General features: G+C 41.7%; 1 protein-coding gene across 1 annotated transcript in view; it reads left to right on the top strand.

Annotated features, from left to right (window-relative positions):
* GLRA3 (glycine receptor alpha 3) overlaps window positions 1–27,150 on the top strand; it is a 51,628-nt gene extending 24,478 nt beyond the window's left edge. The window contains exons 4-9 of the mRNA XM_060278711.1: window positions 478–560; window positions 8,444–8,581; window positions 11,016–11,230; window positions 14,558–14,704; window positions 16,142–16,147; window positions 26,869–27,150. Of these exons, the coding sequence (XP_060134694.1) occupies window positions 478–560; window positions 8,444–8,581; window positions 11,016–11,230; window positions 14,558–14,704; window positions 16,142–16,147; window positions 26,869–27,150 (871 nt within the window). The remainder of the gene's footprint in view (window positions 1–477; window positions 561–8,443; window positions 8,582–11,015; window positions 11,231–14,557; window positions 14,705–16,141; window positions 16,148–26,868) is intronic.
* The last annotated feature ends 255 nt before the right edge of the window (window positions 27,151–27,405 follow it).

The raw sequence follows: 27,405 nt of genomic DNA, 5'->3' as shown, positions 1-27,405 counted from the left end.
TTCTGGCATCTGTGGACAGAGGATACCAGTGCTACACTTTCACTGAAATCATAAAGGATCAGCTTTCCTTGTAGGAAACAGAAGGTTTCATCCAACAGGCTCAGAGGGCTTTTATTTGAAATATTTAAATTGCTGTTGGTTGTAATATCACAAAAAACTATATGGACTTGCAGGATACAATACAATACAATTCAATCAGGGCAGGAATTGTATTTAGAAAATGCTGTGGTGATTTATTTTCATAGGGTTTACTTCCAAGTAAGGTAGAATTGCAAACCTTATCCCCCCCCCCCCCCGAATTAAGCATATTGACTTCATATTATTTTCCAGATGCCTAAATGGTTTGTACACCTGCCTGTTTGCCAAGACTCTTGTTCTTTATTGATAATGGATGTGTGTGTGTGTAGTAATTTTGAATATGAGACAATGTGTGTTGCCCAACATTTACTTTATAATAGTTCTTCTGTATTCTTTCAGATTGACTTTAATACTCTCCTGCCCAATGGACCTCAAAAATTTCCCAATGGATGTCCAAACATGTATCATGCAGCTGGAAAGCTGTAAGTGTGAACATAGTATTCTCATGTTCATAGCACATAGTCCTGTGGCACCTTGAAGGCAACTTATGTATTGCAGCATAAGCTTCCATAGGCAAAAGCTGCCTTCTTCAAATGCATCATGTTTCATGTTGGTGTTATATGGATCAAATATTATAGGCAGAAATGGGTGAAATCCAATGGTGTCCATGCAGAAGTAGAATGGACTTCCCTCTGCACAATAAGACCTCCACCTTCCTCTCCTTCTGCTTGTAGAGTGAATTTTGGAGAGTGGAAATGCAGTCACGGATGCCTTCTCTTTCACATTTTCTATGTTATAGCCAAACTGCCCTGCTACTGGTCCTGATATGGGGCAGCAGAAAATGGCAATTATTGGGTGATTTATATTATATGTATGTGAGATTTATTTAATAGTAGTGATTGGCCTCCAGTCAGACTAGAATAAGCGGGCTGGAATGTTAAACCACGGTATCCACTTGTTTTTCTCAGTGGAACTTAGGTCACACTGAAAAGCATGTGTGATATATCTAGCTCCTAGAATTCTACTCTTCAAGTAGAGCCTTGTGCATTTGAGCCTGCTTAAAGGCATGTTATTGGGTTGCTTTGCAGAAAAGTAGTAAACTCACTGCAGTCAACATTTTGATATTTTTGAACCACAGCGGGATTCCTAGAGATCCACTCAGATTCAGTTAGCAAAGCAAAGCTGCTCTGGAACATGTGTCCTAAATAGTAATTTGTAAAAAAATAATGAGAACAGGACTAAAATAAGTCACTTCGGCTCAGAGAACTATAAGGCAAAATGTCTAAACCAATCGAGCTCTTTGTGAACAAAAGCTTCCTATACAAAAACACTATGGAGCCTCCCATTGTGTTGTTGAGGGCACTTTTGTGTATATGATAAAACTAAGAGAGGGGGGTGGTATCCAGCAAATTAATGCTGGTCATTCTGTAGAATGGAACAGTAACATTGAAAAATAAAATTAAAGATTTCTTCCAGTTTTCTTTTTTTCTATTTTAAGGCCACAGAGTCCATATCAACATGTAGACCAGACTAGCCTTTGTGGGAACACATATAGGTCACCAATTTGCCTAGTAAGCCCCTCACCATAGTTTAAGGCATTTTCCTCCATATGATCATAATCACATGGAGGAAGAGAATGGGGCTGTGCCTCCTGCCCCCACTATCTCCTCCTTAGCATTTCCACAGATCCCATACCCCTGGTGGCAACGTGTTACTCAGTAGGATATCTGAAGAAAGAGCCTGCTTGCCTCCCTGTGCTTTAGAACCTCTGGTACATATAGAATAGGCGCCACTCTTCAGATACTACCCCAACATGTGGGCAATGGAGGGGCAGGCCACAAAGATGTGATGATGGCAGCAAGACAAGTGGATGTGTCTCCACTGCCTTCCACCACAGGAATGGGATTGTGTGGAGTCAATGCCTGGAGGGGGCTTGTTTCTCATCCAGGATGACTGGGCTGCAGGTGGCACATAGTCAAAGCTTAGGGATAAGTAGGGTTGCTATGTGCCTCTTTTTCCAGGACACTTCTTTTTCAGGGGTTAAATTTCTGTCTGGGCAGATTTTTTAAATTTACCAAAATGTCTCTGGCTATACTTTTTGAATGAGACATAGAATAGACATAACTGGTGGTTGAAAACTTGCTTTCCTCTTCTCTTCTCCTCCCCCCTTCCCACTCAGCTTCTATAGGCTACATATAGTAGGAGTATTTAAAATCAGAGTCGCCATAGTGTCCTCTTCTTTGCTCTTCAAAATATGGCAAACCTAGAAGGTAGGCTGGAGAAAGATGCCCATTGGTGATATTTTTGCTATGTAGACATGCTACAAACTTATTATCCAAGACTGTCCTATCATACTGACTGTTAATCATATCCCTATTGGTTCTACCCTGTATCAAGCATGTAGAATTACAAAAATTTAGCTTGCTTGGCGGTTTCTGAAAGGCTGTTTGAATACACCATGGTCGGCTTGTCTGCTCCCATCTCTTCACAATCCCACTCTTCCCCACTGAGGCAAGCACAGTGACTTTCTGCCCTCTGGTGCACAAACTGTATTTGATAATGATGTCGTTTCTGGTGCAGTAGCATAAACACAGAGTTATCCTAATATATTTATATGTCTTGGGTCAGCTCATGATTGCAATGAAATGAAATAAATTTGACACTGTTACCAACAAAGCAGTCTTACTGAATTGGGAAAGAACAGGAGACTGACAACTGCTCAGGACCAGTCCAAAGTCTCACTGTTTGGCAGGCTGTTCCAATAATTTCTAAACTATAGCCAATGATGCATTCATCCTTTAGTAGGTTATGTAGTCTCCTAGTTGTCCATGAAGATCACTTATAAATTTTGATATTATAAATTAAAATGAACTAAATAACCATGTAAAAAGATGCATAGCTTTCTCATTGCCAATGTCATGTATGGGACAATGTTAGTCTATTATAGCAAAAGCAGAAAATAGTCATGTGGCACTTTAAAATGCAATCCCATTGAACTGAATGGGATCTTCATGGAATGTGCTATAATATATTTATTGCAGTACAAACTTAATGCATGAAGTGTTTATCTGATCTCACATAACATGTCTCTCCTCTTTGGTAATTTCTGTACCATTGTTCAAAGGGAAAGTGGAGGAGGAAACTGTGCTGGAATTCCTTTCACCAATCCTAACATGGGCGTAGGCAGGGGGGGCAGGAGGGGGCAATTGCCCCCCCCTAGAAGCAGGGCCACTGGCCAGCCTGCCCCACTGCCCGCCCGGTGCCGTCTCCCTTCTCCCTGGCTGGCTGTGGGGCGGGCGGCGGGAAAGCACCAGAGCCGCGCAAAGCGTTTGGCTGGCTTTCCCTCCCTCCGCCCCACAGCCAGCAAGGGAGAAGGGAGACGTCCCTTCTAGCCGGCTGGCTGTGGGACGGGCAGAGAGAAAGCCAGGCAACCGCTTTGCGCGGCTCTGGGGCTTTCCCTCCACCTGCCCCAGCGATTGCAGAGGGGGAGGAGGGGATCGGAGCAGCCCGATTTCGGGCTGATCCTGGCTCCCCCTCGTCCCTTCCGATCGTGGAGGGGGAGGAGGGAGTCGGAGCAGCCCGATTTCGGGCTGATCCTGGCTCCCCCTCGTCCCTTCCTATCGCGGAGGGGGAGGAGGGAGTCGGAGCAGCCCGATTTCGGGCTGATCCTGGCTCCCCCTCGTCCCTTCCTATCGTGGAGGGGGAGGAGGGAGTCGGAGCAGCCCGATTTCGGGCTGATCCTGGCTCCCCCTCGTCCCTTCCGATCGCGGAGGGGGAGGAGGGAGTCGGAGCAGCCCGATTTCGGGCTGATCCTGGCTCCCCCTCGTCCCTTCCGATCGTGGAGGGGGAGGAGGGAGTCGGAGCAGCCCGATTTCGGGCTGATCCTGGCTCCCCCTCGTCCCTTCCTATCGCGGAGGGGGAGGAGGGAGTCGGAGCAGCCCGATTTCGGGCTGATCCTGGCTCCCCCTCGTCCCTCCTATCGCGGAGGGGGAGGAGGGAGTCGGAGCAGCCCGATTTCGGGCTGCTCCGATGTGGCCCCGCCCCTGCCCCTTGGCCCCGCCCCTTGCTCCCCGCCCCTTGCCCCCCCCTGATTTTCATCCTGGCTACGCCCCTGAATCCTAACTAACTTCCCATTGTTGCAAAATGTAAATGGGGGTGCACGTAAAGATTGCATGACATTATATCTACCATCTGACCCAGCCAGACATGCAGAACCTAGTGCAACTAGAAATTGATTCCAGCAAAATTCTTCCACCATAGCCCTGGAAAACAATATAACTGTTAGCGCATTGTGGCAAAATAGGGAATGTAGCTCAGTTGCTTGTGTAATGTGTACAAACATATTCATTCTCCCTGCCCAATTCAGAGAGAGAACAGTGGGAAAGTTTTGTCTACCCTTTGTGACACCACCATGAATTTCATCAGCTATGTGATGCAAGGACACTATGTTCTCCTTTTGATTCCTGATTGTCTGGGATCACACACTGCTGAAGAAAGACACCCGAAAAATAATGCTGATGCCGCCACTCTTTATTCTTTGATAGACAAGAAGTGTGTAAAATCTCAGTCTTATACAGTGGTACCTCGGTTTATGAACACAATTGGTTCCGGAAGTCTGTTCATAAACTGAAGCGTTCATAAACTGAAGCGAACTTTCCCATTGAAAGTAATGGAAAGTGAATTAATCCGTTCCAGACGGTCCGCGGAGTAAGCGTTCATAAACTGAAGCAAACTTTCCCATTGAAAGTACTGGAAAGTGGATTAATCCGTTCCAGATGGGTCCGCGGAGTACTTAAACTGAAGCGTTCATAAACTGAAGCATGGGTGTAATTGGTTCCGGAAGTCTGTTCATAAACTGAAGCGTTCATAAACTGAAGCAAACTTTCCCATTGAAAGTAATGGAAAATGAATTAATCCGTTCCAGATGGGTCCGCGGTGTTCGTAAACCGAAAATTCATAAACCGAGGTGTTCATAAACCGAGGTTCCACTGTATAGTGTTAGATCACTTAGCTTTAAAAACAACATGTACTGAATTGCATAATAGGTACAGTATATGGAAGAGACATAAAGGGGGTCTCCTTGGTGGCTTCCATCTTTAGATAAGTTCACACAAGAATAGTCCCTCACAGGCACATGATTGTCCTCCAAGCCTCTCTGAACAATTGAGGGGGCCTCCTGAGCCATGAGGGATGGAGCACGACCCCCTCAACTTTCTAAAGATGCATTTTGAGGGGAAAAGATAGAACAAGAACCTTTCTTTCTGTGAGCTTCCATAAGACCATGGAGTAGAAGAAAAGGAGACTGGAGGTGTTTTCTCTGCCTTATCAAACACCCCACTGAGCTCTCTCCCAGTAGGATGAAAGTGAAGGTGGAGGCATGTTTTCTGTACTTTTCCTGATTTTTCTGGTGCTTCATTTACACCAGCTCCTGGGCTGGCACACATTCCCTTAAACCCTTCTTTCTCAACGCTGTGTCCTCAGATGTTGTTGGACTACAACTCCCATCATCCCTGACCACTGGTCTTGCTAGCTAAGGATGATGGGAACTTTAGTCCAACAACATCTGGGAACACAAGGTTGAGAAAGGTTGTCTTAAACCACTCTGTCACACGATCCAAACCACCCCAACAGATCCCTTTGTGGGACTGTCCTGACATTGGGCCAAGGCTTTACATCTTTCCACACCACTGGGGAGGAGGAATTTAAATCAGACCACCATTCCTATTGTTGTAGCAATCTCAGAGAGTGAGATCTGATGTTTCATATGGCCCCTGAGATGCCCTCAGAGGAACTATAGGATTGCGGAGTTAATGACATCTGAGCACCCAAAGCTTTCACCTTAATTTCTGTATTATCTGTGGAGAAAATCCCTTAAGTGTCTCTTCCATGTGCCTATTACATAATGCTAAAATGGTTTACTTTTGATAATGGAACCCAAATACTAGATGTGTATTGTTGACATAGCTGCCTAGGATGCTGTCTTGTTGCTCCCGTAATGCCAGATTTATTAAAATTGGCATTTCTGTTGTTACAGATTAGGTACATGCTGGTGCAAATGCAAGTTTTAGCACAGGCTATATAGTGTGTATACTGTATATGAAAAGCACAAATTCAACCCAGCTACAACTCTGTGGAATAATTTATACTATCTCAACCTTCACTAGTCTGATATCTTTTTCTTTGTTGTTGTTTAGTCATTTAGTCGTGTCCGACTCTTCATGACCCCATGGACCAGAGCATGCCAGGCACTCCTGTTTTGCACTGTAGTTTGGTCAGACTCATGTTGGTAGCTTCTAGAACACTGTCCAACCATCTCATCCTCTGTCGTCCCCTTCTCCTTGTGCCCTCAAAGTATTGGAGCCTCGGCTTCAGGATCTGTCCTTCCAGTGAACACTCTGGACTTATTTCCTTCAGAATGGTTAGGTTTGATCTTCTTGCAGTCCTTGGGACTCTCAAGAGTCTCCTCCAGCACCATAATTCAAAAGCATCAATTCTTCGGCGATCAGCCTCCTTTATGGTCCAGCTCTCACTTCCATACATCACTACTGGGAAAACCATAGCTTTAACTATACAGACCTTTGTCAGCAAGGTGATGTCTCTGCTTTTTAAGATGCCGTCTAGATTTGTCATTGCTTTTCTCCCAAGAAGCAGGCGTCTTTTAATTTCGGGACTGCTGTCACCATCTGCAGTGATCATGGAACCCAAGAAAGTAAAATCTCTCACTGCCTCCATTTCTTCCCCTTCTATTTGCCAGGAGGTGATGGGACCAGTGGCCATGATGTTAGTTTTTTTGATGTTGAGCTTCAGACCATATTTTGCACTCTCCTCTTTCACCCTCATTAAAAGGTTCTTTAATTCCTCCTCACTTTCTGCCATCAAGGTTGTGTCATCAGCATATCTGAGGTTGTTGATATTTCTTCCGGCAATCTTAATTCTGGCTTGGGATTCATCCAGTCCAGCCTTTCACATTATGAATTCTGCATATAAGTTAAATAAGCAGGGAGACAATATACAGCCTTGTCGTACTCCTTTCCGAATTTTGAACTAATCAGTTATTCCATATCCAGTTCTAACTGTAGCTTCTTGTCCCACATAGAGATTTCTCAGGAGACAGATCAGGCACTCCCATTTCTTTAAGAACTTGCCATAGTTTGCTGTGGTTGACACAGTCAAATGCTTTTGTGTAGTCAATGAAGCAGAAGTAGATGTTTTTCTGGAACTCTCTAGCTTACTCCATAATCCAGTGCATGTTTGCCATTTGGTCTCTGGTTCCTCTGCCCCTTCGAAATCCAGCTTGCACTTCTGGGAGTTCTCAGTCCACATACTGCTTAAGCCTGCCTTGTACAATTTTAAGCATAACCTTGCTAGCTTGTGAAATGAGTGCAAAAATCACTTTTCTTAGTGATTTTAAAACATAGCAATGAAAAAGTGAATTCCAGGTTGCCTCATGTCTTCGAAAGGACAAAAGGTAGAAAGAAAATATTGTATCAGCAATTGCCTATGCATTTTTCATAGTTAAATGAATTGTAACATAGAACGAGTTAGTGGTCATGGCAGATAATTATAATTAAAATACATATTAAATGAATGAATCTCATTTTGGAAAATCCATTTTGACATAGCAGTTGTTCCTTGTCAGTTCAATGAGTTGCACTCATGAGATTTTACTCCTGGCTAGAATCTACATGCTTCAAATGATAATTTGTTTTACACACAGCTGGTTTTCATCTGAATGTATACAAGGTGTGAAAAAATATATGCATCTGTGGTTCTCTTTCTGTAAGCTTCTTCTGTGGATTTGTAATAGGGTAATATTGCATGATATTGTGCATTGAGAAACACAGCAGTAAGGTTATATACATGATAACACTATTTTAGAGCTAAGGTTGCTTTCTAGATTCTGTAGTTATTTAAAACTTCAAACACAAAAGAACACAGGAATCCAAACTAAAACATGAAACATTTACACTATACCTTTTTTGCATTGTTGTCATCACTGCCCAGCTAAGCATCAAAGGAAAACCTCATGGAAGACAAACAAATAGATGGAATATTTCAGAACGTCTGGGCAATTTTGATGAAATTAATAAGGATTGATTTAATAGATCAGCACTTTTAATGGAGCTTAATTTGAGCTTAATTTGAGACAGGATCTCAGAAACCTTTCATCCTACACTTTACACTGATGATGATGATGATGATGATGATAAATATTAATTAGAATGATAAAGAAGAAAATGTCTTTTCTTCATTTAGGGAAATCTCAGGAAAATTTTTGAAAATTTCCCTTCATAATGGAATCTGGAGATTAAGCCAATTTTATGTTATGACAACAGCTTCTGTATGCTTTGTTTTTAATTCCTAGTTGGATACACGATGAACGATCTCATCTTTGAGTGGCAAGAAAAAGGGGCTGTCCAGGTGGCCGATGGACTCACTTTGCCACAGTTTCTCTTGAAAGAAGATAAAGATTTATGTTACTGCACCAAGCATTACAACACAGGTAGAAGAATCACATAGTTTGTTGACAACTGAAGTCCCGTTGTTTCTCTTTCCTGTTAGTCATTAGGAGTATTCAGCAATGTACTCAAAACAAGTGATGACAAAGCAGCAATGGCTTGTGGAGAGCGATGGGATGTTGTCTGCTGAACATTATGGCTGCCACCACCAATTGGCAACCAAGGGGATCATAATGTCATAGGAAAAACAGCGCCAGACTTTTGAAGTAGGAAAAAAAGAATCCAAAGTATAGTTTTATGAGTCCATTTTATGTGTAGGAGCTTAAGAAAGGCAAGAAGGAAGCAGGGAGACACAGGGGAGCAGAAGCACATGGAGATTTGGTTTTGGGTGAAAGCCAAAGGAGTTGGGGAAGAGGCATGCAATGAAACACAAATGAATTCAGGTAGATTGTTGGAATCTTCGGTTTTTCCTGTCAGAGCTCTTTTTTAGACTCAGTGAACCGAAGCCAATAAATTCATGTCTAAACAGAGATTTGAACCTAAGTCTCACACATTCTGGAACATACTATTTTTAAAAAAATTGTTGTAACCTTCAGACCTTAGGGTGAAGGGTGGGTAATTAATAATAATAATAATAATAAATAAAATAATAAAAATAATAATACCACATCTTTTCACCTGGATCTTAAGTCTCAATACCCATTATCCATGGATTCTGATAGAAAAGCATAAAAGGGAAGGAATTTGGCAATATCCAGGGCAGAAAGGAAGTCATGTGAGGGGTTGGAGAGTACATAGTAAGCTTACAATACTATGAGGTGGTCTGAGGACTTTACATCCATTTTTTTTAAAAAAAGACTTTTCTTTAAAGTAAGAGCTAGGGCATGTGGCTACAAAGCCATGTACTTTCAAATCAGCCCTGGAATGTCCCTGGAAATTGTTCTACCTGATAATGTAGCATTATTTCTAGCATAAAAAAAGATGGTCCCTCTTTGAACCCACCAAAAGTTCAGCAAGGTGGACTGTTCAGAACAACCATAGTCTATATTTTAGCTTCTGCACAGAAATATAGTAGAGCTAGACTGCTGCTGGGTAGATAGCAAAACAGAAATTTAATCACCTTTGTGTCAGCTGGCAGAGCTATGCCTCTGCCTCTGTGGATCAACCTGTGGAACAAACCATATGCCAATCCCTGTATTAAGAGTTCCTTGATTAAATAAAATGATCAGAGGGGAAAATGGAGAATTAATAACAAGGATTTAAGTCAGCAGTTTCCCAAGAAAACTGGGAAAGCATGACTTATTTCCTCACACACAGGAAACTGTCCCGGTCTTCCCAAATAAATGTTCCAGTTTTCATCAGGCCTTGTACAAAGCTCAAACTGAATTCCTTAATGCAGAAGCAGGTTATGATGAAGACATTTGTAATAATGTGGGTTAAAACACCTAGTTGCCTGAGAAGCACTCCCATTGACTTAGGGAATAGCCATAGCACACAGTTAAAGTACTTTTACATCACTTTAACAGTCATGGCTTCCCTCAAAGACTATTGGGAACTGTAGTTTGTTAATGGTACTGGGAACTGTAGCTCTGTGGGTTGTCTCCTAACAACTCTCAGCACTGTTAACAAGCTACAGTTCACAGGATTCTTTTGGGGAAGCCATGGCTGTTAAAGTGGCCTTCAAAGTTGTGTTGTGACTGTGCAGTGTTATTATGTAAAGTCAGAGTGATGTTACAAATGATTAAATAACCCAAAGCCTGTGTTCTTCAGTACTCTTAAGAAACTTCTTTCTTGATTAGATGAAATGTCTACCTAGTAGGGTTGCCAGACTCAATAGAGGACAGGACTTCTGTGCCTTTAATTGCCCTGCTCTCTTTTGAGTCTGGAAACCTTAAAGAGAAACCAGCAGACCCTTTGCTTGGAAATTAAACAAAGGGTCTGCTGGTTTCTCTTTAAGGTTTCCAGACTCAAAAGAGAGCAGGGCAATTAAAGGCACAGAAGTCCTGTCCTCTATTGAGTCTGGCAACCCTACTACCTAGTCCAGCATTCTCTTCAGTCAGTATCACCTGCTCTAGAAGTTCACAATCATGACATGAAAGGCTATTCACTGTTTGCCTGTGGCATGTAACATGATTTAAGTATACTGTGAATCCTATGTATTTTTTCCCCTAAATAGAAATGGAAAAGAGCAAGAAAAGCCTGGAAAAAATTATAGATTAGTCCAGGGGTCAGCAAAGTTTTTGTGGCGTAGGGCAGTTCACGGTCCCACAGACGGTGGGTCAGAGTGTGCGCGCACGCACGCACGTGCAAACACTATTTCCAGCGCTCCTTAGGTTGCCAACCCCTGGATTAGTCACTTTCATCAATTGTTATAAACAGAGAGCTATTTTTAAAAATTGCTGTATCGTTGCATTTCTCACCGCTGATAAAAAAAAAACGCAGCTAATTCCGCTAACGATTCGTCTCTGTTATAACTAGGCAAGTTTACATGTATTGAAGTTCGATTCCACCTTGAAAGGCAGATGGGCTATTATCTCATTCAAATGTACATACCCAGCCTCCTAATTGTCATACTTTCCTGGGTTTCGTTTTGGATCAATATGGATGCAGCACCAGCAAGAGTGGCTTTAGGAATAACAACAGTACTCACCATGACAACACAGAGTTCAGGGTCACGGGCTTCCCTGCCAAAGGTATGCAAGCTCTTGGACTTTATATATTTCTCTCTGTGTGTTTTGTTCCTCCTTGAACATGGAGCTTTTTGTTTGTTTGTTTGTTTGTTTTCGTCTATTTTGTGTTGTCTTTGTTCATGGAGTTTTCTTGGCAGAGATACTGGAGTGGCTTGCCAGTTCCTTCTCCAGGTGGATCACGTTTAGTCAAAACTCTCCACTATGACCTGTCCATCTTGGGTGGCCCTGCATGGCATAGCTCATAGCTTCTTTGAGTTATTCAAGCCCCTTCGCCACGACAAGGCATTGATCCATGAAGGGGTGCTCACTGGAAGGACAGATCCTGAAGCTGAGGCTCCAATACTTTGGCCACCTCATGAGAAGAGAAGACTCCCTGGAAAAGACCCTGATGTTGGGAAAGATTGAGGGCACTAGGAGAAGGGGACGACAGAGGACGAGATGGTTGGACAGTGTTCTCGAAGCTACGAACATGAGTTTGACCAAACTGCGGGAGGCAGTGGAAGACAGGAGTGCCTGGCGTGCTATGGTCCATGGGGTCACGAAGAGTCGGACACAACTAAACAACTAAACAACAACAGCAAATATTGTGTGTTAGCCCTCCTAGTCTTAAAACACATGCCACTAGCAATATAAAGTATGTTTATGGAAGATCTGCAGTAGCAGAGGACATTTTCACCTTGTAAACTAACCTTAAATTGCTTTAATCATTTTCAGCTATGTCAAATTCTCTGCTGGTCATGGAAATGTAGATTCTCATTGGAGATATTCCTTGCTGTGCATTAGGGCATTTGTTTTATATTGATCTACTTCCTTTTGTGCCACATTCCCTCAGGACCCCTTAGGATCAGTTAACGGTGCTTTCTTGTGACAACTACTTTTGGAAGCAAAGGTACTTAAGACCCACACATGTGGAACTGTCCAGAGATTTGCTGAGATCCAAGCTGAGGGCTGGAGCTGAAGCTGCAATTGCCATGAGGCTGCTGCCAAGAATAGCTTCCCTGGGGCAAACAGGACCCATTCCTCGTCATAATCTTTGTAAATGCTCATTGTTATCTTAGTCCATCATCTTGTAGGTTTTGGCCTTTTCCAGATACCACTAAGAATCCAGTGTGGGTGGATTCACAAATCATGGGGTATCTCAAGTATTGATACTTGCAAACATTATAATTGGAGAGAGAGAGTGTTTTCAGCAGAATCTGGATGGGGGTGGCTAGTGCACCTTCATAAACCTTGGAAGATCTTTTCAGTGGGGCAGGTTTTGGGGATTAAAGCTAAACCATTTGTGTAGTGCACTTTAGCCTTTATTTCAATTATATGTGTAAATCTCTATATAGCCGCACTTGAATGACTCAGCTAGGTATTATAATAAACCTATGATTACAAAACCTGCTGTTCAGAAGTAGTATTGCAACTCTCTTGTGCAATAGCCACTTGATACCCATTGTCATAAAGTAGTGAATATAGTTGTAAGTAGTAGCTTTATTTCTTTTTCTCCTGAACACATTTTTGGCAGTTACAACACCCTGATTTGTACACACAGGTCTTACAGTTCCCTGTAGTTCACAAGGTGATGGCAGACATAAAGCATCACTAGTGTGAGATCTCCGTTATTTGATTTACTGTTCCAAGGTCAAATTCTGTTTCCTTTCACTTTGAAGAAACCCTGATGCTGGCTTCAACAGAACGGTACATCAATATAACTGAAACTAAAAAGCGCTCTGAAGTGTTGTACTGTTTGAAACTTTTACTACTAGATGTTCAGTTCTGAGAAAGAATTGGCCAATGTCTGTGAAGAAAAGAAATAGTCCACTTGGCTGTGTAGCTTAATTTCTTTTGTCATAATGAATGTGGTGAGGAACTGGGCTGAAATCCTGTGTTCAGCCCGTAAAAGTGGAATATTTGCTGCTTCTTTAAATGGTTCCAAATGCTTCTAGATAAATACTACATCCCAGCTATTCATAAGAGAAAAGTTGAAATATTTCTTTCTAGCTCCAAAGCTTTTTATTATTATTATGCAAAGCTAAAGTTCTGACTGTTTTGAATAGCTGGGATGCACTATTTTGTAGTTAAAGGATATGCCCCCCCCCAAAAAAAGTTACAGACGCTTTAACAAAGTGAATCAGCTCCTTTTTGGCTTACAGCGAAAATTTTCATCAAATCTGATTAAATATCTAAATAGAACTGATCTATTCCTCACTAGCACTTAAAATTTGTTTTGAGAAATATTTCTTTTTTTAAAAAAAATACTGCTTGTAAAGAGCATGATCTTAGAAACAAAACACACGTAATTTTCACTTTCCTATTCAGGCAAACAACTTTAAAAAGCTAAATGCCTAATCTGAGCTCATCTGCACTTGATTTTGGTATGTGTCAGTGTTGTGGAAATGAATGCAATAGGGCTCTCTTGTTCTTCCTGCAACCCTGCCCCCCCCCCAAAAGTCTTCCACAGTGAGTTCCCCAACCCCACAATGTAGATTTCAAGGATAGGTGGGTGCAATGGAAAGAGAAGGACAAGTGCTGTTACATGAGCAGAAGTCAATTCTAAAAGCAGCTGGCATCACTGGATCTTACCACCAGCTTAAATCTTAAAATAAGTTAATTTGTGGAACTCTACCAATCTAAGCTGGAAATGGGAACCATATGACCATGTGGGGACATGTGGAGCTCAAAGACATAGTCATATCTAGAATAATAAGACATTTTTGGTAGATTCAAAAATATTCAGTGGGCAAGATTGTGAGCATTTTTTGTTCCTTCCATACCAACAATTGGGAAACACTGGCCTGCGAGCGCTCCAATCGGAAAACAGCCTTTACAAAGGGCTTTGAAGACACTCGAACTCAGGATGCAAGGGAGAAACGTGCTAAGAGGAAAGCACGCTTGGCAAATCCACACCATGTTCAACTCCTGCCTGGAAACCGATGTCCCCACTGTGGAAGGACATGTGGATCCAGAATCGTCCTCCATAGTCACTTACGGATTCACTGTTAAAACCGTGTTTATGGAAGACAATCTTACTCAGCCATGAGTGGTTGCCAAAGAAGAAGAATGATTTGCAATGCTGTGTTAGCACAATAGCTAGTAGGTTTCACCCTATATATTTATATGTAATGGCACAGGAAATCTTAGGATAGTGCTTTTAGTGTGAAGTGTTCAGGAAATGTTACTTTTATGGGAAATATAGATTTGGCCTTTGCCCTTCCCCCCTGTAAAACTAGCTTTCTCTCTGGGCTTGGGGAAACACATTTCTCTTTCCTTGACATTAGGAGACACTGCACTTCCCATCTGTGTTTCTAATACCAGCAGTCTTTTACTCTGTGCTATCTATAGGTCTCGTACGTCAAGGCAATTGACATCTGGATGGCGGTGTGCCTGCTTTTTGTATTCTCGGCACTTCTGGAATATGCAGCTGTAAACTTTGTGTCAAGGCAGCATAAAGAACTTTTGAGATTCCACCGAAAGAGGAAGAAGAACAAGGTAAATATGACAGCCATAGGTTAAAGAAATACAGGCAGCAGAAAGGGCTGTCTGCTTTGTAACAATGGTACAGTGTTTTAGGAGTGGCTGTACAAGTAACATGTTAACACAGGATAACATTCTGTCTGCCTAAGGTCAGCACAAGGCCTGTGTAATTCACAAATCCCGCTGAAACCTTCAGAGAAAGGATTAAAAAGGGATTTAAGTGGGACAAGAGCCTCGTGGAAGCTTGCTGCACAGAGTTTAATTTCACCCTCTGAGAATACTAGCAGATTGCCCCTTCACGATGGAAACTGATGGTTTGAAATGTGTTAAAATAATTTCCTACTATGGTCCAATGTATTCATTTGTTTAATCTACTTAACTTATGTAAGACTTGGTTTTGGTACTTTTGTATTGGAGAGTGGCAAGAGAGGGAATTAGACATTGCATGTATTTAGCAGTTCAATTCCACACAGAGTCAATATGGAAACAAAATAAAAAAAAAATTCCTTCCAGTAGCACCATAGAGACCAACTAAGTTTGTCATTGGTATGAGCTTTCATGTGCATGCACACTTCTTCAGATACACAACAGAAGTCACCAGACCCTTATATATAGTGGGAGGGTGGGAAGGGGGTATTACTCAAAACGGTGGTGGGAATGGGTGATTGTCTGATATGTATGGTAAACCTGTTGACGACTGCAATTGGTCACAGGAAAAAGCAAGGAGTGAGATGGCTAAAAATAGCTTTATCATGTATAATGAGATAAGAATCCAATTTCTCTATTCAGACCAGGTCTCTCCATGGTTTTAAGTTTGGTAATAAGTTGCAATTCAGCAACTTCTCTTTCCAGTCTATTTCTGAGCTACTTTGAGATCTTGCATAGAATGTCCTGGGAGATTGAAATGTTCTCCTACTGGTTTTGCTGTCTTGTGATTCCTGATGTCAGATTTATGTCCATTACTGGTGGCATGCTCAAAGTAAACCACTCTAGATGTTGTAAGGGGAACAAAACAATACACGATGTTTAACACTCACCCCACACACAACTTAATAGACATTGACCATTTTATAAGTTGTAATACATTTTCATTTCTTTTTTGCACCAATAAAAATAGACGCAAATGAGTATCCAAGGACAAAAAGAGTGCCAATGTGATCCTATAACCCAACAGCTCCTTATGGGTGGTGACTAATGTAACTCTCACTGAGGGTTGGGCTGTAAAGTTCTCGTGTTTCAAAGCTGACATTCATCTTTCTTCCCAGAAAGCAGCAGGAATAAAATTCAGTCACATGACACTGAGTCTTGACAAATCTTCAAATGCTTTATCATATTATAAAATGACTGGTATTCATGGGGCAATGAGTTAACTCCAATATTCTTCTTGGTACAGAATGCAACACAAATTTAAATACATACACATATGCACAGGTGTTTTATAGGCTTACGCAGTTGGAGGTAACCTAGAACTTAGAAGTATTTAACATTGCTAGCAGATAAGCTCCAATCATCTAGATTATAATGTGATAGAATCTGCAGAAGTGAGAATCTGTATCATGCTGAAGCCCCTATGGAACAAAAATGAATATTAGTGAACACGGTCAAATAGTTGGTTCCATTTCAGTTTGTAAGAGGAATAGATTTTCTCATTGGTAAATTAGAACATGTAATTTGATTTCATTAACAACCTAATTTTCTTGTTCTTTTTAATCTGCAGTCAGGTTAAAAGAAAAAAGAAAAAACTTGGCCAGTTGGATTTTATCTAACCAGGAAATGAGCAGAGATCAAGAAATACTTTTTTTCCATAGGGCTCTTTCCAACTAAGGCATACTCAGTGTCAATCCATTGAATTTTTTGGTATTAATTCATTTAAGTCCATTGATTTCATGGGGTCTACTATGAATATGACTTAGTTGGATACAACCATAAGGTATTTGTTGCATCCTACATTTATTTCCTTTCATGAACATTAGAAGCATGCTGTGTAAATTGATCAAATAAATGTGCTGCTTAACACAGTACAGTCGTACCTTGGTTCTAAAATGGCTTTGTTGCTGAACCAATCGGCTCCAGCACGTCATAAACCTGGAAGTAACTCCTCCGGTTTGTGAACATTTTTCGGAAGCCGAACGTCCAACGCGGCTTCTGCTTAAGTACAGGAAGCTCCTGCAGCCAATCAGAAGCCGTGCCTTGGTTTTCGAACAGTTTTGGGAGTCTAACAGACTCCCAGAATGGATTAAGTTTGAGAACCAAGGTACCACTGTATCCCATTTCTGACATAGCAATATTAAATACTGTATGGGAAGTGTGGTCAGGAATAATGAAACTGCCACTCAATAATCATATGCCATCCACTCAGAGTTTCACACATATGGATAGGTATTTTATACACTATCAGGCCAATGATCTAGAAACCTGTTAATGATTTTGGAATCTGACTTCAACATTCAAGAATTGAGAATGAATGATTGGTTGGGTTGTCCCTTGGTGAGATAATTATTGACATTTAATTGTTACGTTCCTTCCTGATTGGAGAACCATTGTTAGCTAAATTCCCCTCCTTTGCTTTGCTGAATAATGTTCTATCCGTATAATATGTAGACTGCAAATGCTGTATGCATGATAGGGCATGGAACAAATATGTATATTTGAACAGAGGTAGACTTGATTTCCATAATTCTCCCACTTTTTGGAAGGATTCTTTTTGCAGTCAAACCTGTGTCTATATGGATGTAGATGTGTATGCCCCACCTTCCTTACAATTTATATGCAACGAGAAATGCATAGGATCTGGTAGAATATCCAGGTCAACAAACTGTAGTAGACTGAAAAAGTGGAATGATCAGAGCTGCAGTGCTGGACCAGTCTCTTTTTCTAGGACAAGATGTAGAAAATACTTTTTTTTCCTTGTAACCCTTCCAGTGTCAAATTCACCACAGTTCCTCTTATTAGTTCTTGGAGCGAAGTTGTAATCAGCCAACCACTGACATGTAAATATTTTGTGAGATTCCATTTTGGTTTCCCTTTTTTTATTATTCTCGTCAAGCATTCATTTAATGGAATCACTCCATGTATCACTTCAGTTTATGTCATTCAAACATGCTTTTGGTGTTACTTATTTTTCCTAGTGAACTATATAATTGAGGGAGAAAACAAGTGGCTTGACCTTTTCCCAAAACAACACCAGCTTCTAGTTGAAAAAATGCCCACATGAGAAATGAGGCCTTAAGGGGGGGGGGGGGGGGAGAAGCCCACCAGCCCACAAATGCCACCAATTATCTTCTTATTCTTTTGTTTTTTAAACTAAAATCCTGACCACTTGTCTGGAGATTATTCCTACTATAGGCAGCTGAGCAAGTAGCCACTTACAGCCTCAAACTAACACAAGAAATATAAAAAAACTAAACGGTAAATAGTAAATTCTGTATTATGTGCAGATTATTAGATAACAGATCATTTGATAATGACAGGTATCAAGTGCCATCAAATTCCAAGTACTGTATCAAATATTGCTCAATGAGAAATAATATGTGGGGAAATACGGTAAACCAGCAGTGCTGACAGACGATGTGTCGAACACTGCATACTGAGGCATATAAAATATCACATGTCAAAGATCAGATACTTTTGGATGAGCACTGAATATTAGATATTGAAAAGTCAATTGATGCTTAACCTTGAAATCTGCACCGGATAGTTCCAGGGTTGAGCTGCAGTTGCAAATTGACTTCAGCTGCTCTGTCTAGAATATTCAGCAGCTAATACTACAGACTTAAGTAAATGCATGGATTAGGTTTCCACACTACCTGCTGAAAACACTGTTACAGCAAAGACAGAGATTGTGGCCCTCACACTATATGGCATGTTCTACAGGTGCAACACACACACACACACGGGAAAACTGATGTGGATTGGAGCTTGCCACAACCTTTGGCATAGAATAAGCAAGTATCCTGACAAAACAAGCAGACAACATCTGCTGTCCTATGTCTCCCCTAGTCCACATTGTGGGCAAATCATAGACCCCTCAGAAGCCTGGATGTGGGGCAGCCTAGCCCCTCAAACATGTTCTGATGCTGTAGTGAGACACTCCCAAGACCCCTTATGAGATGGGTCCCCCTTTCAGTATGTTATGAATCCCAACCAAATAAAAGTTGTGACAATAAACATTTTTATTTTTTATTTTTTTTAAATATAATTTTTATTAGATTTTAACAAGAAATACAGAAAAAAAGAAAAAAGCACAAAAAAGAAAAATACAACAATCAAAAAAAGGAAAAAGAAAGAAAAACAAAAAGGAAAAAAAAACAGATTCAGGCTTCCTCATTTCCCCTTCTTGAGTTCTTATTGTTAAAAATAGTTCTCGCATTTTCCCATTCTAACTTCACATTCTTTTTTCTAAGTTTCAACTTTTTCATTGCTATTATCCATTCTCCTTATACTTTGACCTCTTTTCTATTAACATCCTCTCTCCAAAATTATTATTATCTAACCCCTAATCTCTTTCCCTTACCCAAAAATATATAAGATTCGCATCCAATTTTTTTACCCATTTACTTCCACCCACACAACAAAGTTCCCACCCCCCCTTCCCTGAAATCGAAGTCTCCAGATGTATCAGCCAGGTTCTTCATACAATCCTTAATACATTCCGAGATCAGACCATATTATTTCAAACAATACCAAATAATCCAGAACCCCTCAACCCACCCCTAGTCTGTCCCATTCCAACTTTTGCTGAACTCTTGCCCCCCTCTTCTGTAATCCCATCACTTTATATCTTTGCACCTTTTCATCCTCTTTCTGCCCCCCAACTGTTTGCATCCTCCCCTCTCTCACCGGGGCGCTGATTTTCCCAGCCTCTTTTTTGAGGTGCTTTTTTGCTTTTACCCTCTCCTGTTTCACTTCTCTCACCAGTGAAACAGTGTTTTCTCCTACTTTTCCTCCCTGTTCCACCCCCCCCCACCAGTAGAACAGTGTTCTTTTCAGAAAATAAATCCATTGGTTCAGCATATTGCCCTTCAATATTATCTTTCTCCTCTTCTAGGTTTTTTACATGCGTCACTCCAGCACGGTCCTGGTCTTCCAATCTTTTTTCTTCTCCCTTCTCCTGATTTTCTATTTTGGTTGGTTCCTGTGTTTTAAAGTCAGAAACAAATGTCTCCACAGTCTCTTCTCTCAGGAAATTTACATCAAGCTTGGAGATACTCACTTGCTTAGTAAGATCCAAAATTGTTGCCAATATTAAGTCCCACTGTGTGACTTCCTGTCCACTCTCTGGAACCTTCTCTCCTAGTCCTTTGTCTAAGACCTCCTCCATCTTTATGCAGACAGGCAGTGAAGTTGATGTTTAGGTCCAATATAAATGAAAAGTGAACAAACAAACAAAAAGCCAGGAATCTAGTCCCACTTGGTCAAAATCTCTCTCTTTACTCCTTCTTTTCCTCAGAGTCAATACTGAGCAGCCTCAAAGCAAAACAAGTCCTCTTTCACTGTTTACAGCTCTCAGTCTCTCACATTCAGCCAGACACATTCCTTTGTATTGTGACGTCATTCAGCAGACTGACTGATCTTTCCTTTGACCCGACTCCAGGCTCGCAGGGGGTTTTTCTCATACTAGATCTCAGTCTTTTGCAGAGATAAATACACCGCTTACTTTTTCCTTTACTCTGCCTCAGGAAAAAGTTCTTTTTACAGTATTTCTGGGTTTTCTAGCTTGCTGCGATCTTTAGTTGCTCAATCGGGGGGAGATGACTTCCCTTTTTAATCTCCGCCTCCCACTGCCAAATTCTTGTTCCAAATTGATTAATTTCAACTTACTTCGTCCAGATCATAACTTTTTCAGGAAGAATCCACCGCTTGCAGGTTGGAGGCTCGGAGCTTCGCTTCTTGGAGGTAACGATGGTATGCCTAAAATGGCTCCCACGACTGCCACTCGGCTGACTCTCAGGAGCTCTTGCGGGCTTCCCGGGCAGCTGAGGAGTCGCTTCTGGAGCTCCGCCAGGCAAAATTTGCCCCCTGGACGCTCAACCAGGGGTATTTACGGGGATCCGCGTGCCCCCGCGGATTTCCCCCCCCCCCTCCGCGATGCCAGAAACCTCGCAGTGTGAGGTTTCTGCGCCTCCATTCCAGCGCGGCGGACCGGAAGTCCGACAATAAACATTTTTTAAAAAATAACTAAATCACAGCTTTTTGGCCAATTGCAGCTGCAGGTAACATTCCTTCCTAGCCCTATTAACCAGTGATGAACCAAAGCCCATAGCAACGGTGCCCATTATCTGAAAGGAGGTGGGTAGGAAACATGACAGCAAGATCAGTGGCCTATGGTCCATACCCAAATTTATAATCTAGGAACAGGCCTATGGAAACAAGTTATCCCTCAGATCTGCTTGCCCAACTCCACCCTCTGGACTTCCAATTGGCTTCTGGGAGCCAGTGTGGTGTAGTGGTTAAGAGTGGTAGACTCGTAATCTGGGGAACCGGGTTCGTGTCTCCGCTCCTCCACATGCAGCTGCTGGGTGACCTTGGGCTAGTCACACTTCTCTGAAGTCTCTCAGTTGCACCCATCTCACAGAGAGTTTGTTGTGGGGGAGGAGGGGAAAGGAGATTGTTAGCCGCTTTGAGACTCCTTCGGGTAGTGATGAAGCGGGATATCAAATCCAAACTCCTCTTCTTCTTCTATGAGCAGAACAGGCCTGGACCTCAAGGGAGGTTCTGAGGGGGAGGAAGTGGGGCTCCCTCCCATCATGCCACATGGGCATTGCACAAAGTGGGCTCCCCACATAATGATGGGGAGCTGTGCCTTCTGAAATATTTTTAAGAAGAGAGAACATCACATCTATGATGGGTATCAGTAATGCAAGCATGGAAACTTTTGGAACTAGAAACTTTTGGAAGAGGCGTTGGGAAATTGTGTGCTCATATTTTGAAGATTCCGCAGTCATCTGTGCAAGTTGGGGGTTTGCCTTTGCATGAATTAGTATCACTAAATTCATGAACTGGATCTAAAGATATTTAGGATGAATACATCTAAAATTCACACCCGTTTTGCCCTTTAAAAAGCACTTACAGAGGTTGCAGAGAGTAAGTTGGAGGTGTATCATAAATAAATGATACATGTGGATATTGCTTTGCTTGTTGGCATTTCCACTTTAAAAGAAGCAAGCATGCATACTAATTCTGTGCTTGTGTTGAACAAAATATAGTGTTACTCTAAGGCTACATTTTACTAGTCTTTATTTACTTTTCTACTTTTCTTCAGCTTTTTAACCCAAGTTCTAAATGCCATACTACTTGTAGACTAGGTTGGTTATATGTTTTTTCACTAATAATCATTTCTTCCCCCCCTTTTATTTTCTTTGGTCTGCCTTCCATTTTGATGAAAGTTTTATGAGGGAGTGCTTGATGGAAATGAAATCAATGAATCATTGCGGCGTAGCAATGGCTTGAGAAGTGCAGAATTCATAGACGGGACTTTGCCTCAAATCTACAATATAAATTTAAGGGTAAACTATGTAGAAGATGTCCCATTTGTCCTAACATGCTACCCAGTCATTAACAAAGGCCCAGTCCATTTGTCTGAACTAATGTCTTTCCATGTGGACTCTGTGAACTTCCATTACTACTTCTGTGTGATGATACATATTGTTACTAGAGAGGATCAGCCTCCCTTCATCATGGAAATAAAATTTGTGGTAGTTAATTTGGAGTTCGTAACATAGAATTCACACTTGATTTTCTTTCTCCTCAAAACACGGTTTAGAAATTAATACATCTAAATATGGTACACCTAAATACTTCTGCAAAAACAATATAAATATTAAGAAATATTAAGAATATTAAGAAGCAATTAAGGTTTCCTATACTGATGCAATGTTAAAGCATTGCCAGGATCCGAGAGACCTTCAGTAGATAAGCAAATAAGACAGCGATAGGGTGCCCCTTGTGCAACCCTAAGGGGGAAAAGAAGCAACCTCTCACCATTTACTAATGCAGCTCCAGATCTACTTCTTTGAAAGGAGCATCAATATGTTCCGCACATGACCATTGTGAAATGATCTAATGATGTCTGCTTCACTCCTACTGTGTCTCTTTCTGTAAAGAAACAAAATGCAAAAAATTCCAAGAGCTCAGGCAAAAAATATGATTAGCTATTCAGTCTTTAAACGATTTTATTTCTTTATGTTAAGGATAAGTTCCAGTTGAAATAAACTCCAGGACAAGGCCCTGTTTCGTTATTCTTCATCAGCTGGAATATTAAGAGACCCTACGTTAGACATATAGTGCTAGGGGTTTAAAATGGGTTTCATATTAGTAGAATCTACATGCCTGACATTTGCGGATCATGTATCTCAAGCTTTATATATAATTGCCTAGGATTAACTATAATGAACCAAGATCATGGCCACTGGTCCCATCACCTCCTGGCCACTGGTCCCATCACCTCCTGGCAAATAGAAGGGGAAGAAATGGAGGCAGTGAGAGATTTTACTTTCTTGGGCTCCTTGATCACTGCAGATGGTGACAGCAGTCACGAAATTAAAAGACGCCTGCTTCTTGGGAGAAAAGCAATGACAAACCTAGATAGCATCTTAAAAAGCAGAGACATCACCTTGCCGACAAAGGTCCGTATAGTTAAAGCTATGGTTTTCCCAGTAGTGATGTATGGAAGTGAGAGCTGGACCATAAAGAAGGCTGATCGCCGAAGAATTGATGCTTTTGAATTATGGTGCTGGAGGAGACTCTTGAGAGTCCCATGGACTGCTAGAAGATCAAACCTATCAATTCTTAAGGAAATCAGCCCTGAGTGCTCCCTGGAAGGACAGATCGTGAAGCTGAGGCTCCAATACTTTGGCCACCTCATGAGAAGAGAAGAATCCTTGGAAAAGACCCTGATGTTGGGAAAGATTGAGGGCACTAGGAGAAGGGGACGACAGAGGACAAGATGGTTGGACAGTGTTCTCGAAGCTACGAACATGAGTTTGACCAAACTACGGGAGGCAGTGCAAGACAGGAGTGCCTGGCGTGCTATGGTCCATGGGGTCACGAAGAGTCGGACACGACTAAACGACTAAACAACAACAACAACAACTATAATGAAGAAGTTATATAGCATAGTATTTGAAGTAAAAACAAGATTTTTTATTATTATTTTGTATCATGTCATACCATTCATTTCCTATTTTCATTTTGTATCTTTGTTATTCTTCATTTGTTAGCAATCCACAGTTATTTATTTTCTTGTTGTGTTCAATCTTCATTTATTTTTGTTTATCAGGGGTGGGGAGGCAGCCATACCTGCAGGAAAGCCAATGTAGACTTTCTTGTTGAAAAGAGCTGCCTTTGGATGCCAGTTGATGTTTTGAGTTCATCCTATTTGTGATTTTTTTCTGGATATACCGGCATGTTTTGAAAGCAATTTCCTCTTATTGTTGCACTGATTTCACTATTTCGCACTGAACATTTTTAATCAAGCTCAGCTGCAGACTAGGTACATAGTCTAGAGCAGGCATCCCCAAACTTCGGCCCTCCAGATGTTTTGAGACTACAATTCCCATCATCCTTGACCACTGGTCCTCTTAGCTAGGGATCATGGGAGTTGTAGGCCAAAACATCTGGAGACCGCAGTTTGGGGATGCCTGGTCTAGAGAAGGTTAGGAGTGCCGAAGTCTCCTAGAAACAATAATCCTTTGTCATGGAAATCTGTGTCATGTTTCCTCTAGAAGGCACCCTATGGAAATAATACATCTGTATTTTTTGATAAAATAATTGTGTATTGCCTTCTTTTGTTTTTAAGACCCTTTAAAAATAATTAATGATGTAATTATTTTAATTATAACCTTTACCCATCATTTGGCATAATCACACATCAGCTTTTAATGTGAAAAAGTAACCAACAGGTAACTCTTTCAATCTCACTTTGTATGAATATGGTCTCACATTAAGGAAACTAGTATTTAACACACTGGGCATAGGTTGTTGTTTTTTCTTAAACAATGTTCCCTTGGAGGGCAAAGCACCACATCTCACCACACGAGAGAGTGCCTTGAAATGGAATATTCAACATACTAAAATGCCATGGCAAAAATCTTCATATGACATTATCTTGGCAAAGTTAATCTGGAAGCTGCCCAGTACTGAGCAGTACTAAAGTCAAGAATAAAGCCTTCCAGCCAGTGGCGAAGCTGCATACTCTGCTACCGGGGCGGAGAGCAGGCGGGGACATAGCTGGCACCCCCGGGGGCATGGCACATGCCCGGGGGTGTGGCACACTGCTCGCAGGGGCGTGGCACGCGTTCTGGGGGCATGACATGCCACCTGTAGGGGCGTGACACGCCACCTGTGGGGGTGCAGCGCCCAGCGCACTGGGGTATGCAACACACACCCGGGGGGCCACCACGATGGCACCATACCGGAATAGTGGTGCCAGGGGCAGTCTGCTCCCTCTGCACCCCCATTCTTCCGCCAGTGCTTCCAGCCAGTGGAGCCTTCCAGCAGCCAACCAGGGAGACTTCTGATGGAGTTGTTTCCACTCCATTGGCAAGCTGGCATTTCCCTTTCTCTGGGGAGGAGTACCATCAAATGTAAGTAAGATAGGTACAAGGAAGTTTCTACCAAGACAGCCTTCACAGTTTTAGGGTAGTTTTTCTTTTCCCAGGTTATTTTTATTTTTTATTTATTAAAATATGTATATACCACCACATCATACAACCTATATCAAAGTGTTTTAGAGCAATAAAACATAAAATCATACAATAAAAATGTAGAAAAGTTAAAAACAGACATTAAACAATTAACCATTGTGGAAGTATGCATTCTTAATTGCCTCCATAGTCCTGGTGGAATAGCAAAGTTTTCAGCAAGCACTCAAAAGGGAGCCCAGAAAGTGTTTGCTGAATATCCCACAGGACTAGGCCAATGATACTGAAGGCTCTGTGTTGTTGTCCAATGACCCTCACCAACTTTTGTTGTTTTGTAGACAGTTGGTATAAAAGTAGTATATTTCAATGAGGTGCTTCTAGGTTTTTTTAAAAAAATGCTAGATTTCAAAAGCAAAGGTGCAACATTTTTTGTGTTGGGTGCCTTTGAAACCATTTTTTTTTGGGGGGGGGGGGGAGAACTAAATGAAGAAAAGGATTTGCTTACCTTCCTGTGTTTTGGGCAGAGTTTGTATGAAAATAGCAAATGTTGTAGAAATGCCTGCAGATCAGTAACCGGTAATGTTTCAAGATAATTAATTGGTGCAGGGGATCAATAAAAGCAGTTTATGGCTTTTGCGGGGACACTTCTGCTCAGTTGAGAACAGTCAGTTCCTTCTTTTTCATCACTCCTAATGTAGAAAAATTATTCCCTGTTCGGAAGGTAGATCTGTCAGAGTGAAAACTAAAGTCCCCTAATTGTATTAGACACTTGCAATTTCAAAAAGACCAACAATCTGAGTCTATCTGATGCTTCAGGAGCAGCTCAGTTCAAAGGAGACCCACTTTGCCTTGGAAGATCCCCAAATCTCTCTGAATCTTCCTGATTCAATTCAAAATTTGGTATTCATCTGAACCAAGTTACACACTTGTAATGGTCATCTAGGCCATTAACTATTATTGCATGTGTCCTGGTAACAGCCCAGTTCTAGGCCCAGGATCACAAGTTAACATAGTTACAGTATTACGAGAGGTGTGATTATTATCTTAGCTGCCAAGTATCCCGTTTTTTGTGGGAACCCCCCGGATTTTAATCCGTTTCCCGCTGTTCTCTTGAATGGAGAAAAATCCCAGAAATCCCCTGGATTTCCTACCTGCCAGGGAGCCTCCATTTTGGGTGCCACTCTGCCCATGTCTGGGCACCGGAAATCTGGCAGAGGGGCACTGGAAGTCGCTTCTACGCATGCACGGCAGCTGCCGGGCATGCGTAGAAGTGACTTCTGGTGCCGCTCTGCCCAATTTCCGGCGCCCACATATGGGCGGAGCGACCCCGGAAGTTGCTTCTACACAACTTCCGGTGCCGCGCCGCTGCTGATTCCGCATTTTTCAGCGGGAGATTTGGCAGGTATGGATTATTATGTATACAGTGGTACCTCGGGTTACGAACTTAATTCATTCCAGAAGTCTGATATAAAGGGTCTTGAAGATTTCAGTTGTTAGAATTTCTAGGTGAAGACTTTTCCTGTTTGTTTATTTTTATAGGATGAAGATTCAAGGGAAAATCGGTTCAGTTTTACAGGCTACGGAATGGGGCCACCATGTATACAAGCAAAAGATGGAGTGGTTCCAAAAGCACCAAACAATGCAGTTCAACCTGTCCCCAAAAGCCCTGAAGACATGAGGAAGGTATTCATTGATCGGGCCAAGAAAATCGACACCATCTCCCGAGCCTGTTTTCCACTAGCCTTTCTGATATTCAACATTTTTTACTGGGTCATATACAAAATCGTTCGGCACGAGGACATTCACCAAAAACAAGATTAAGGTTTCCAGTGCTTAACTGTTCTGGTTCTCTATTACTATGGTACAAATACCGATTGGCTCATAAAGGGCATGGAGGGGGGGAAATCACATTTGACTTGCTATGCAAAGTCACAAAAGGATAGAAGAGTGGAATCCGAAGAAGCTACAGTATCTGCTGCAGCAGCGAATTCAACTTCTTATTAACTAAAAGTCAGCTTTTGCAAAGGAAAACCACAACGTTCTAAATTAAAACTCTACTGCCAATGTGTTTATAGA

Source organism: Zootoca vivipara, chromosome 9 (genome assembly GCF_963506605.1).
Source record: "Zootoca vivipara chromosome 9, rZooViv1.1, whole genome shotgun sequence".
NCBI classification, from domain to species: Eukaryota; Metazoa; Chordata; class Lepidosauria; order Squamata; family Lacertidae; genus Zootoca; species Zootoca vivipara.
Note: the sequence above shows the minus strand (reverse complement) of the source record. Positions and strands in the feature narration are given on the sequence as shown.